Raw genomic sequence first — 15,052 nt, 5'->3', positions numbered from 1 at the left:
CATCTGTGCATATCCAAGACCACAGAGAGTCAGATTTACCGACTGTGGTGCAAAAGTGTTTCCTGTTTTGGGCTCAGCCACATCCACTGAGGTTCTGCAGGCCCTCCAGTGTCTTGGCCGCTGCAATGTAGCAGCTCTCCTACTACATGATAAAGTATTATCATGTAGCATAGATTGAGTAATATCCCCATAATTTTTGCTTTATAGTGTTGTATTTAACTATACAAAGTCATTTGTGGCACACTGCAATGGTATGGAAATTTGACTAGTCTTGGTCTAAGTTCTGCCAATATTTGTGTGTAGTCTATAAAAATATCTTTACACAAACTACAAAAACCCAGACTAGATGTTTAAACACTGCTACTCTTGCTATTCAGCAATAGAAATACTGATTGCTGAGTTACATTAATCATTGATATTTAATTAATACACAACACCTAAGATGCTAAAATGTTACACAGCCACCATCAGGAAGCAGTTCCCCTCATTGTGTTACGGGAAGTTGTAAAAAAATAAAATAAAGTAAGATGAATGACAGCCCCAGGAGCTGGTGCAAATCTGCAGTACTCTGATCTAGAAAATGAACAGTTGGATAAGGTGTGTCGAAACAAGCTGGTGAATAAGCATTGGCGCAATGTGTAACCACATTCTGAATGGGTAGGTGGATGTTAAGCTGCAAATAAAGAAGGCTGTTGGTGTTACCACTGCTAACATTATACACATACTGCAAATTAATCGGACAGTATGTGTGCGCAATGTTACGAATGATGCATGTAACGGAAATGGCACAAATTTCAGTTACATGCATTCAAACTACAATGTTACTGACGAATGTGATCAGCTGTTTCAAATGGCTCTCGTACAGATCCAACATTTTTATGGGAAATCTTAAATTTATCCATTCAACTTTTTGCTTTCTCTAACTTTTAGTCTACTACCAAGTATAAGTGTTTTCTCCCATGAAACAATTTTGTGTGTACTTGGGTCTGAATGTCCTTGCCACAATGATTTTTTACAGGTTGTTCCACGGGCTCACAAATGTGCATTCAATGCAGGTTAAAAGAAGCAGGCATAGTAAACATTAGGAAATATGGGCTTTTTTCTGCTTGGGTGTGGTGCAGAGATTAAGATTCAGTTACTCGATGCTCACAGCACCCTTGAAGACACTATTATGACAACACAATTACAGCAAAATTGAAAACTGGAATTGCGACGATAAATACCTTATTTTCCATAATCAACCGATGATTATTATCCATTACAAACACAAGTACCTGTTTAGTCTTGCCATTTTCTTTTTATCATTGTGTCCTGAAAGGTGTAATGCAAGTTATTTAACCTGTGTGCAAGAACCTGGCTTGAGTTGAGAGTTTGTCAAACAGAGCCTAGATTTCATACAAAAAGTTGAACAGGTTTTTATAAGAACTATAGGATTTGTATGCTGTTATTTTTTGGATTGACAGTTTAATTAGTCTCCAATAGACTCCATGTATTTCCTCTTTTGTAGAGTCCTCAACTCTCTTGAGCAGAAACACAGTTTTTATTCAAAATATGACAGATGCAGATCAGGATGCTGTTTGATGAATCTTGCTATGACAAATCTGTCACACCACTGTGTGTATACATAGCACCGGACTGTTACAGCAAAAAAATAAAAGACAATGTGGGAGACATACAAAAAGAAGACAGCAAGATAATAATGACATTAGCAGTGAGCCTCTGGATAACAGTCTACAGACCCTTTACTAAACTTACATAAGGAACACCTCTGCTGCAGCCTGCATTAACCATTGTGCACTTCAACAAATTTAGTACTGGTGAAAGATGTCGTGGTGACAAAAACTGTTTTTCTTCTCACATCCGCAGTGTTTTTCACACCTCACCCTCAGATCTTGACACCAGCTTAACATTGGGAATTAGAATGTTATTTGAGCCCGGAAACTCTGATTCATGAAGCCAGCATTCTAACAGAGACCAGCTAAGCATCTTAGCCCCCTCTCCAGAGTGCATGAATATGATAAAGTATGTCATGGCTAACTTTAGTACCCCAGCTTGTGAGCTTAGTTAACAAAATTTAGACATTGATGTTAAAATTTCTTTGTAGCAGTTTTTTACTGAAGTCAAAACAATCTGACGTTGTCTTTGTGAACCATGTGGACTTTAAAAGTTCACATAGAAAGACTGCGTGTGATTTGGAGACTTACCTCAACATCCTGCAGGCTGAAGTCATTCTGGTCTTTAAAGTTGGCGGCTCCAGCGCTCAGCTCCATCAGCATCTTGGCGATCTCAGGCTTTATTGCTGCTGTCAGTCTGCTGGCGGCCTCCATGACGTGTTCCTGCACGTCCTTCAGTTGCATAGCTGCTTTGGAATAGTGAGAGTTCCTGAACACACTGCTGAACAGGTCTGTTAGGAAGGCGCTGGCCCGGCAGAACACGTTGAGAGCATCCAAATATTTTGAGATGCCTTGCTGGATATCGGCAACAGCGGTAGAGGTGCCAGAAGGAGGTGGGTGGCAGCTGCCAGACATGCCTACCCCAGTGCCCATGGGTGAAGAGGCAGAGCAAGAGGAGGCCAGAGAGGCGCTCAGGGTCCGGCTTAGCTCAGGCATCTGGTACTGCTGGTGCTGTTGCACTTTCTGCTTGGACCCGCCGAGCAAAAAGCGACGCTTGTAGTCCATTTTACTTTCCTGCGCACTACAACAATACATAGGTGGTGCAACAGCACCGGAAGCTCCTGTTTGTAGTTTCTTTTTCCTCACAAAGTGTTCTTGTCCTTTTTAGAAAAAAAAAAAAAACAAAACGCCAAATTCAACGGTCCTGAAACTGTTCAAGTTAGGTATAAAGACAGCTCAAGGATTCTACCTCACAGAGGTTCATCTCAGTATGCCTTGTAGAGAGGCAACTTAGAAGTGGGTGAGGCTGAAGGGTGATCAAAAACCGACAAGCTGAGTAAAATACTCACATGCAGCCCTGCTGCAAAATCATCATGCTAGCTTAAAAAACAGCAAAGACACAGGTCCAGATACTCTGTTTTCAGCTTCAAACAAAACGATCATAATAGAGGAGGAAAGTATTACAGCCGAGTTTTAAAGTGCATTAACTTTCCTTCAGAATGGGGGGGGGGGAATCCTTCATACAGTATGCAGAGTATATACACTTATGTATTTACATATATAAACCTATACCAGCTTCAGCCAGTAAAAGTAGAAAATTATTTTAAAAGCTGAAAGCAAAAATGAATCCGAGGAAAATGACACACTGGTCAACAGCACGGAAGGAAAATGGCAATTTAAAAAGGAAAACAACACACAAGCAAGTAAATGCTGGAATCAGAGGATGTGGCTTCGTCTTTTCTTTTGCAGTGGCTGGCAGAGGAGCAGTGGGAGGCGAAGGGCAGACAGATCCAGTCCGTCTCAAATCCTCTTCACAAAGCAGGACACGGCAGGCAGTGAGCAAGCGGCCAGCTGATAGCTCTGTCTGCCTGTCAGAAGTCTCCAGCAGCTTCCCGGTTTCTCCACGTCTGCTGGCTGAGGTAGATATTACTCACCGCGGAAACAAGTGTGCTTCCAGATCTCGCTGTTCTCTGCAGATGCAGATTAGAGCGACAAAAGCACAAATGTATCTGTAAGGCCTCTAGGTCATTTCCTAAGGGAGGAAAGGGCAGAGACACAGAAGAGTGTTAACATCATGTCAAAGAGGAAGGATGAGCTTAATTTCAACTGCTTTACTGTGACAACCTAAAATAAACTGGCTGCTCTACAAAAATCAAAACATGGCTAATTTCAGCTGACTTCTAAAGTTTTAGGATTAGTACATAGAATGGCGCAGGTATAAACTGTCAAGTAATGTGCCTTCAAACAACAACTAATATTCTAGTATGAAACCTTTACTGGATGGTGACAAGGAAAGCAATAAGAGAAAGCATGTATACTTTACAATACAATAGGCAAGCCACAAAATATCAACTTGCTTTAGTTTTGTTCAGTTGCTGTGACATCCAATCAGTGATATCAAACCACAACCATAAAGTTGTACTACCCATTATGTGTTGTAAACCAGAAGTGACACTCAAAGGCTTTTATTTTAGAAAACTGATTGGGAAGGATGCGATCAGCCACAATTCCCTGAAATTGCTGCTAATATTGTATTACAGTTTGGTAAAGAGCTGTGCTTTAGTTGTACATTTCTAGACGATTACTAATACCATACCTCACTGAGCGTCTGTGCAAAGAATCTCTGGCAGTGTCTGGTTTAGCAGTACACAGCTGCAGACAGAAATTCCTGCATGAAGCCATTGTTGGAAGACACTGCGGGGTCTGTTGAACTACACGTAGTAGGAGTCACAATACTCTCATTCTGTGTGACTTTTCCATCTCCCTTTGGCCTTTTCACTGAATTAGGAATATAATATTTTATATTGTTAACATTAAAGTGGATTTGGCCTCACTTCTCTTCTAGCTTGTGACTGTCAGAAGATTTGCAATTTAGAAGGTCTCAAGACAAACCACAGTTAATAAGATTCCTGACAATAAAACAATACTAAACATAATCTGGAATCATATAAGTTAAATAAATAAACATTTCATGTAAACTGATCCAAAAGAAACATGCCTTAAATCCGCAGGTGTAAAATAACCTTTTTCTCATCTTAGGTCGCAGTGTTTTAGGAAGGAACAAAGAATACATTCCCATTAAACCAGTTCCTTAGCTATGCACTTGCAGAGAGCTTCGTGGCACTAAAGACTAAAACAGACACTCTTTATGACAATAAAGTCAATAGGACACTGAACATGATCCTGACTGACCATTTTCTTCATGAAACGGCTTTCCATATACCAGGCAGAAATCTGACTGTTATCTTGTAACATCACACTGAAAACAATTATGTTTTGGAATGAAACAGGAACGGCAGATAAAAAAAAAATATATATTATTCCCAGCTAGGTAACACATCCAGGATGCTGTCACTGTAGGTTTAGCAGCTGTGTGGTAGTCCCACATACAGAGTAGCTTCCATTACGCATCTCCGCCAACATTCGCCTGACCTTCAAAACCTCACTTCCTTTCACAAACAGAGGGGACGCCCAGAAAAAATCAGCCCACCCTTATCTGTCCTGGGCCACTGAGTTGAGAGACAGAGCCAAGGGAAACTACTGACCTCCTCTTGAAGGGACAAGGGAAATGTGCTTTCAATTTTTTTTAACCCTTACATTACAGTAGTTAGTCTTTCAGTTATTATTTTGAAAATTTGCTACAAGGACACCTTACTTAAAAACAACCACACAAATGTACATCGTAGTCAGGAGGTTTCATCTCCAACACTTGTTCAGCAAGTATTGCATGTTTACAATTGACGAAGATTCAGTGAAATATGTTAACGCCAACCTTTTCCTAAACAAAACTGGGTGATTACTACAAGACAAACCCTGCAGGGATAACTAGGATGACCAGTCTGGAGCTTGGCTGTACATTTAAATTAGTCAGTGCTTATTCAAAGATCTAATACCCCACATCTGTATCAAGAATGTAATGCAATTAACTTTATTATACTATATATTCAATTAACCAATTATTTGTTCAAGCTCTAAAACAGACCAGAAAATATTTGGGTTGCAGGGTTATATAACAAAGAAAAGCAGGAAATCCTTTCATTTTAGAGGCCTGAATTAATGATTATTTGTCATTACTTTATAATTTCTTTCCAAATTTTCAGATCTAGTTGTGGTACAAAAATATCAATTATACTACCACCTACCAAGTTATGCAGAGAAATTCTAGGCATTGTAGATACGCTCTCTTTCAGGAAAACAAACAAACAAAACTTTTCTCTAGGAAGTATTTGATGAAGGAATAGCAAATTTTAATTTTATATGATTGTCTATAATGGTTAAGAGCAGCTAACTAGGGCAACAGTGCAGCAGGCCTCTAAATCCCAGGGATTACTGGCACAGTGAGAACCTGCCAGGTGCCCACAATGCCTGCTAGTTGACATAAGTAATAGGATATAAGCTTCTACAAAGTAAATGTGAAACCTAAGCTCGGCTAGCCCAGAGCTGGCTACTTTTGTTCTCACACATTCACACTATTTTTGGCTAAATGATGGGTGGAAGATTAGTCTTCTTTCAAAACAACTTGATGAATATACTAAACAGGTCAGTGAGGAAACCACATCGAACAAAACTAGCTTGCTAGTCATACAGCATGACGTAAAGGACCAGGACACAGCTGGAAACAATTAAAACTAATTGTGGACAGCAGTTAGACAGCTTTAGGAACGTGGTTTGGAAAAACAAAGGTTGGATATATTTAATCTTCATGAAATTATTCTTTTTTTTCCCTCTTTAGATTTGCTGCCTCAAATAGAGGAAGTCAAGTATCTCAGGGTTCTTGTTTACAAATAGCAGAGAAGTAAAGTAAGATTGGTCTAGCATTTACAGTGCTATAGATGCACCAGTTTGCTTTATTGAAGGCCAATCTGAATGCAAAGCTATTCACTGACTTGTCAATCTGCATTACTTCCCTCACAAACTGTGGGTTATGACTAAAAGAATGAGACTGCAGATTCAAACAGCAGAAATAAATTGTGTCTGTTCCCGCCTCCTGAATCTCCTTAGTGATAGGATGAGGACCTCAGTCATTCGGGAGGGCCTCCTGGAGGCCTCTGAGGTGAGGCATTGCAAACATGTCCAACCCAGGTCAAAATAAAGAAACAGTCTCTTGGCTAGCTTGAGAATGTCTCAGTTTTGTTGGTTTAAAATGGAGCACTGTAACAAAAAATAATTTCCCCCAGGGATCAATAAAGTATTCTGATTCTGATTCTGATTCTGAGTTATCAACCAGAATAGTTGGACGCCAAGGCTGAGAGAAGTCTGGACATCGTTTCTTAAGCAGTGATTATACCCTGTTGTGGATACGGACCCAGGTAGCTGGAGACAACATGGATGTATTTAAATGAATTAATTTCAGTTGCAGTTCTTTGAAATCCACCTGAAGGGAACACAAGCTGCCAGTGCATTACAACAAAGACATGGATGTAACGTTTTTATTAACAGTGGTAATTAAAAACAAATCTGTCAAACATTCAGAGCAGTACTGTTGGCAATGTTGCCTCACAATAATATTATTTTAGTATAAAGATTGACAGCTATTGTGATGTGACAAGTGAGTCCACATTCTGAAGTCTCCACGCTTCTTGTGGCTGCAGCGATGCTAGGTTGTTGTTTTTTTTAGCTGTAATTTCCTTTATTTGGACAAGCACATGGAGTGGTTATTCATCAGCCAACACTACTTGGCTTGATTAGCTATCTAGTAATTGGTGAGCTAAGTACAAGACACCTATTGGTTTCATCTCCCTGTGTTAAGACACATGCCAATCAAAGCAACTGTTAAGTCAATAATCCAGGTGGAGTTGGATGAGTTTTTAAAAAAAAAATTAATAAGATAATAAGAAAAATCACCCTCATCTAAGTAGTTAAAAATTGGGAAACTATACACCAATAGTAAAAGAATTCTTTGACTTTGATTTTTAATGCTGAGTCTATAGCCCCTTTTCCATTCGCCCCTACTCAGATCGTCTGGTTTTCAATTACAATCGAATACCACCTAATGTGTGTGGTCGTCATTATAGCAATACACCTGAGTGTTCCGTGACATAATTAGCTACAACAAAGGTCGACGTCAAGGTGATGATAAACCTGCTACTGTGGCTTTTCGTCAGACTTATTTTCGTGAAAGAGATGCTCTCATGATTCATCTAGTGACACCACTAACCAGCCAATCAGTCCCACGGAGTCTGCCGTCACATTTCAGTACCTGCTCAGATCACTTTGGAATCATGGCCAAGCAGGTACTATTTTTGTACTATGTACCAGGTACAATAAAGTAATTGAAAACCCTGATAAATATGGCGAACTGCGGCAAGTCGATCCATGTCGGCACTAATGGAAAAGGGGGCTTATGTTGACTGACCCCCTTTTGGAGTCAGCCTAAAGTCTATATGCCACTTCGCACTTCAGCTCTAGATGTTGCCCATGACAGTGTCATAAGATATGCTTAAAGGAAGTTAAACTCTTAAGATTAACAAAAAAGCAGTGATAGTGGGAAAAAAATGAAGAAACAAAATGCTGATTCAAATAAAAAAATTTGTCAATTAACTTCATACTATCGAGATTACCCTACAATCACAATGGTATTAATCTGAGCCTAGTATAAGGAATGTGGTTCTATTATCTTTCACTTTAAAGAAAAAAAGAAAAAAAAAAGTGAATAGCTTCGTCACACAATCTAGCACAGTTAAAATCATTTAGCCAGCTTAAAATTGGTGACACACTACATTTTTCAGCCAATGTCAGTAAATGCCATCTTATTTGGCAGGCCCATCATTCTATACCAGTGTTCAGTAGTTGTGTTTTTGTTATGTTTTTTTCTTGTTTTTTTTTTTTTAGGGCTGTGAACAACAAAAGTAACAACACATTAAATGAGTGCTGTAAGTCAGACTCAATTCAACCCAAACAACAAAGTGACATTATTAGAGAGTGTTCATGGTCTACATTTCCTTCCTGGCAACAAAACTCTGCAGGCAGAGGATATCCCAAGAGAAGCAGACACGGCATCAATATTAATGAGGCCTATTGGCTTCTTAGGGTAGCTCTGTTGGCTGACAGCCTCCTGTTGCAGGGCACAGTGTGTTAGAGATTGCACCCAAACAAACACGTGTGATAAGAGCGTCCCTCCGGATGCACTGGAGTTCTGCCAGCCCACTTTAGTGTCCTTCCTCCAGCAGGAGCCGCTTAGGGCTAATGTTAGCCCTACTTCCCCACTCGCCGTACATGTCAGCTGCTCAACTTCAACAGGAAGGGGGTTTAGGTTTCCTGGAGCAAGCTCCTTGTCGCCAGTAACAAAAACTTCAAGCCAAGTATGCCACTGGGCATGTAGTAAAGTCATGGTACCTGTCTTTACAACCTGCTGGCCAAACAACTGCTTACAAAGGACTACCTTAAAAATGAGGTAGTATAATAGCAACAAATCCTTGAAATACTGATAATAATTCAGAAATGCCACAACTACTTAAATAATACTGTCTGGGCTACACTTGTATTGTAACAGATATTCATACTGATCAGCTCTACTTGACTATTGGCAGGGGTCTGCATTTTATTTTATTCAAATTTCTCTATAGGTTTTACAACATTAAAACACCCTTGTGTTAATTAATGCAACCTTCAGAGTTCATAACAGCAGTTACTTTTGGATACTCTGCCATATTTGTGTCACTGTTACTTCAAAGCTAGGTGGCTTAATAGCTGTAGATGGGGCAGCTGTTACCCATGTTGACAGCTCCTTATCCATCTGCCACTGGGAGGCAAACACAAGCCCTCTGATGCTCAAGCCACAGGCCCGACATTAGCTCTCTCATGAAGTCTATTTCGGCCTTCATGGGCAAAACAGCTGCCCTGAAAGTCCACACTGCTCCGTTTTTAGACACTCCAAAAGGTTCAGCGCAAAGTAAAAAAATGTCCTCCTCTACATCTGTTGCCAATGAAGCAAAGGAATGCATTTCCCCAAGAACACTCTTAATGTGGGTTCATACGAGTATAGAAAAATGGGCCAGAAAAACGGATATGCTGCAAAACATCTCCACAAAATGTAATGTAAACATGAAAAATGCATGTTTAAAAAATGATGCACTAATTGAAATGGAAGGAAAAGTTTACACTGTGTGTTTTACTGAAGACATTCCAAAGAGCAGATAAGTCACAGTGAAGTCTGAGAATCGGCAGACAGGTCGAGGAGGTCAGTCCGAATGACAGGACAAGTGCCGTGAGCAACTGTGTGATAGGAGCTGAGCCAGGCTCCTCTTGCCCACAGAGCACAAGGAGAGTATTGTGGCAGCCCTGGTGTCCTCATACCAGCACACAGAAAAAACACACACATGCACACTTGCACATGCAGCTGCATGACTTTGTAAGAGGAAGAGAAAAATAAAGGTCTTGGCTACAATTTAATATTAATATTAATAACAACTTTTCCCCCCCATCAATATAGTCTGTTTCTTCTTCGTCTTCTTCCTTCTTTTTAATCCTGGCCCTGTTTTTTTAGGCATTGCGGGTTTTGATTGTTGTGGTTTTGTTCCCATAACTAATTCTGTTTTGGTCCCGTTTTTGGCTTGAAACTAAAAATAAATTTGATTTTATAATCAGGTATTACAAAAGACTGTTTCTAAACACTTTTCCAGTTCTGCTAAATTGTATTTTTTGGCAGAATTTGCACTTTATAAAGCAGTAGTGAAACCTTTCCTACTGCTTAAGTACCACTGTTATGAGTTTGCTCAGACATATCAGTCAAGAGGCTGATACAGCTGGCTGGATAATATTAGACTAACCTGTAGTGTCCTAACACACACACTGTAAGTAGCTTATGGCTCCAATAAAAATAGTGAACAGGCCGCACTCACAAAGGACACACTCACAGGCCTCATACGTCTGTGTTGCACAGACTTCAACATGTGCTTTTGACTTAATTAAATATTAATACATTCCATCACCCTAAGAACAAACAAAAAGCATATGTCCCAAATTTATTAAAGTCTAACGGGGAATCAAGATGTCAGCTGACATGCATGCATGAATCTCATTTGATTAAATAAAAGTCCCATCTCATCTGATCTAATCTAAGCTTTTGCACAAAGCCTAAATACCTTTCAACAGTCAACATTAAGCAATCGGAATAAGCTCAAATACCCTCTTCAAATAACTCTGTACAATAGACCATGTTTACTGTGCCTAACCAGTGGGTTTCAATAAGTGAGAGCTGTGATGAAAGGCTCTGACGTCAGTTCCATTCATAAAAGGTTGGTGGCAACCTGTGGGGATGAAAATGCTTTCCTCAGCCTAAACTGAGCAGACTGTATACTGAGATTGCAGGTTGTGTTACATGCCAAGCATGAGAGTTGTATTTATAGCCAAAAAGAAAGATAGAATTTACCTTTCCCGTTTAGCCACAATGACAAAATATATAGAGGTGTCACAGAAGCCGTAAATCTAAATAGGGTAGTAAAAGAAAATCAAGCCAAGTATAGCACTATGCATGTTATCATTAATATAGCTGCACCAATCTAGCTTTTACCACTTCTTATTCGATCCGGAGACCATGGCTTAAGGCATCTTCTTATACCAAGTACTGATCTGACCCCACTGTTAAATAAATAAGCTATATAAATTTATTAAACTGGTACGCATCCCTTTTGTCAACAGCTAATTAGAGCTGGGCGATATGAGATTTTTTCATATCACGATATGTTTTTTTCATTTCAGGCGATAACGATATCTATCACGATATAAGCCAAATAACTATATTTGTAAGATTTAAATGTGCCGTTGCTCACAAGTAAAATGTGAAATAATCAGCAGCTTGTTTTTATTTAAATATTTATTTCCCATAATAAGTTCAACAGGGTAGATGTACTTAAGGAACATGAGACTTTTTCAGATAAATAAAGGCAAATATTGCAAACTACACAAAAGGCAGCCGCTAAAGCGTTTAAGTTTCAAAACAGAACAAACGAAACAGACTACTAAATTGTCAATTCCACTTACAAAATATTAATTCTAAAAATAAATCTTAGTTTGTTTTACAGAATAACAGACAAAACTGACTAACTTTTGTCAATATCAAATAAACTGAGAACTAAAAGGAAATTCTCAATCTCTCCTTGTTGTATAGCTTAGCTTTTCAAACAGTTTTAACAGTTACTTTAGTCTGACAAAAGCCGAATGACGAATTAGCGCTTCCAGTCAGAGAATGAGGCTACGTCCACGCGTACACGGGTATTTTTGAAAACGGAGATTTTCCGTTTTCGTTTTAAAAAAATAATCCTGTCCACACATAAAGGCAGAAATGAAGGAAAACGCTGCTATGAACATGCCAAAGCAGCAGGTGGCACTAGATTCCTAACCGTGCAGAAATGTTGGCCAATCAGAAGTCTAGAAGCCTCGGTGGGAAAAAGTAAACAAAGCTGCGGCATAGAAGCAGAACCGAGTCGTATGTGTGGACGGACAGTAACTGTGTATATGTAAGCATTTAAACACTGCAGAGAGTAGAATTAACAGTAACAGTATTGTAGAAATTCATTTCACCGAAACAATAACGTGGCGCACAGTGTGACGCATGCACCAGTTTATTGTATTTCCAGACTTGCTTTCGGCACAATTTACAGTGCACGCTACTCTGTTTTTTGTCAGACTTGAAATAGCCGAAATACCTTCACACTACGGAACTTCTATGGCTCTTCCGTTCGACAATCTCTCCGGCATTGGAACCATCATCTGTTTTCTCTTCGGTCACGCTCGGTTGATTTTTCTAGTCGGCACACTCATTTCCTCCATTACCCGCTGGCTGCTTCCCAAACAAACACACGTGCGGCTTGGCACTTGTGCTGTACGTAACAAGTCACGCGACGTGACGCTGCGGCTGTGATTGGTTCGGCTCTGCGCTACTTAGTTTGGATTGGCTGACCTTTTTTTTTTTTTTTTTAAGAGGACAAGAGCAGCGAGGTCTATCGCGATAGCTTAATTTCTCTATCGAGTAAAAGTTATATCGCGATACATATCGTTATCGTTCTATCGCCCAGCTCTACAGCTAATTAATTATCTTGAGTTGATTCAACTGCTATTAGCTTAAAGGTGGGATACAGACTGACAAACAATCATTCACAAACACAGTCAACTTTGAATCGCTAATTAAGCTAACCCATGCATTTCTTTGGACAGTGGGAGGAAGTGACTGAGTCAGCTGCTTTCACAGCTGTTTGCATTGTAATATCTGTTCTGAACTTAAAGTTTTTAGCTAAAAAAATACCATTGACATTATAATAAATAAAAAAATTAAACTAATGAAAACTAAAGTAAACAAAACAACAAATTAAATTTAAATTAACAAAAATCTGAAAACTATTTAAAACAAAAGTGAATTTAAAAAGCCAAAATGAAATGGGAATAAAAACTCATTTTAAAGCTCAAAATTATAAAATATGCATGTTGATCGCAATTTGCATTTAAGTTACAGACTTTTGAAGACATTCAAAGACAAGATCTTGGCATCAAGGATGTGAAAAACAACCAAAATGCTGACGCTTTGCTGTCAGCAGCCGGTTCACTGTTCCTGAAGCGTTGCGTAGCAAATACAAAACAAAGATTTGAAGTGAGCAAAGCAACCCCATAAATCACTACAGATTTTATCATTCCTAATTCTCACACAGTTACAAAACTCAGTAAATGACAATCCTTTGCACAGAGGATAAAGAAAGGCTGTTTACTGACTGAGTGCTTCAAAACAATACAATACATTGGCAGGTATGGCACAGGGTGCAGACTATGAAACATTTAAACACTGGACAAATGTTTGATTCACTACTGAAATACCTTACAACAATCTATAAAATCTTTGCCATCTCCACTGCTTGATTTTTAGTAACTGATCCCAACGTCTAAGCTGCATATTTTCTGCAGGGATTAATAAAGAGAAGTTTCTCTATAGAGTTTCATGGTAGTCTTGTTTCATTTGATCATCTCTGGTGCATGAACAGTCATGCTTCTCACTGGGAACATTTGACTGAGGGGCAAATAGCTGACCACAAACTAAGGCTAAACTGGTTTCCCAGGAGACAAGGGTGAGATTTCAAGGAAGAAGCCCCCTCCCTCCCTCAATCCTTTGATTTTCTGAAAAATCGACAGTGCCCCTTATAATCTGGTGCACCTTATGTATGAATTCTGGTTGTGCTTACTTAGCTCAAACCAATTTTATGTGGTACATGGCGCTCAAAAATTTGTCAAAAAATGTTTTAGTAAGACTTTCGTAAGCTACGAAGGATGGACCGCTTGATGGACTGTCAGAGCATTACGGCTACTGTAGTCAGGAGCCTTGCAGAGTAATACGCACTGTATGCTTGTTAGCTGCTTGTTTAATTGAAAATACATTGATGGGTTTTTTTTTTTGCACTAATAAAGTTGTGGAGTTGTAAAGTATTTTGTCTTGCATCAATTATATCGTCAGTTATATTGTTATCCCAAATTTTCAAATATATATCATGATAAATATTTATGACCATATTGTCCTGCCCTACATGACACACTAGCAGACAGAGTTGAAACAGCCCATGTAAGAGAAAGAGGTAGACCCAAGCCCTCTGACACACATAAATACTGTTAGTTTTATTCATCCAAAGGAAAATACAAACACAAACCACACAAAGGAAAAAGATTAACAGAATAAAATGGGTTGCAGCTGAAAATTATTTAATATGATCAGAGACATGTGAAATGTAAATTGTCCAGTCTGTCCCAAATTTCACATGTTTGATTAAAGTCAAAGTCTAGAGACATCTATATGTCAAAATCATGTCACACTCACAGCATCAGCTAATGGCAACAGGGAATCAATTAGCACCTACCAAGGAACTTTTTACATGTATTAAACAAAAATTACCAGAAAAAAAGTAACCTTTAATTTATAGTTAATTTACTCAAGCTTAATTACATTTGTTTCAAATGCAGCCAAAAATAACAACAAAATACAAACATTTACATTAAAAAAGGCTCTTTACTTGAGATGATTCTTTGCCTTAGCTATATGTGAGCCAGATGTGGTCCCATGAGTAATCGCCATTAAAAGCTTGTTTTTGAGCTTAGAAAAGCCATTTTTCAGTAAGCAATAACTTTTCCCAGTTCCAGTATTTGAACTATCCAACTGAATGCAAGATTTAAATCCTACGTACAAAACGCAAACTCTAAACAGTGCAAATCATTGCAATGTATTTACATTTAACACAGACTCCCAACTTTCTGGAAGTTGTAGTTACTGGCTACATAACATCTTGCAAATCTTTCTGGTCTAAATGAAAATTTTTAAGTAAAACTAAATACACAAAATGAAGGAATTCCTGTTTATCACCTACTTCCCCCTCAGTGGAAATGTCTCTGTAAGACTCACCTACATAAATTTGACGTGGAACAATAATGACTATAAAACTCCTTTGTTTAAGGAAATATCATTCAGG

General features: G+C 38.8%; 1 protein-coding gene across 2 annotated transcripts in view; it reads right to left on the bottom strand.

The window, feature by feature from the left end:
• The window catches only part of garre1 (granule associated Rac and RHOG effector 1), a 40,051-nt gene that overhangs the window by 22,298 nt on the left and 2,701 nt on the right, over window positions 1–15,052 (bottom strand). Inside the window, exons 1-2 of one of the 2 annotated variants that reach the window (XM_080299976.1) lie at window positions 3,311–3,445; window positions 2,205–2,773 (exon numbers count right to left, since the gene is read on the bottom strand). In XM_080299976.1, coding sequence (XP_080156102.1) covers window positions 2,205–2,708 — 504 coding nt within the window. In that variant the 5' untranslated portion in view covers window positions 2,709–2,773; window positions 3,311–3,445. Of the gene's footprint in view, window positions 1–2,204; window positions 3,646–15,052 lie in introns of those variants that run through there. The other variant, XM_026174054.2, reaches the window with a different exon arrangement.

This window comes from Astatotilapia calliptera, chromosome 1 (genome assembly GCF_964374335.1).
Source record: "Astatotilapia calliptera chromosome 1, fAstCal68.1, whole genome shotgun sequence".
Lineage (NCBI taxonomy): Eukaryota > Metazoa > Chordata > Actinopteri > Cichliformes > Cichlidae > Astatotilapia > Astatotilapia calliptera.
Note: the sequence above shows the minus strand (reverse complement) of the source record. Positions and strands in the feature narration are given on the sequence as shown.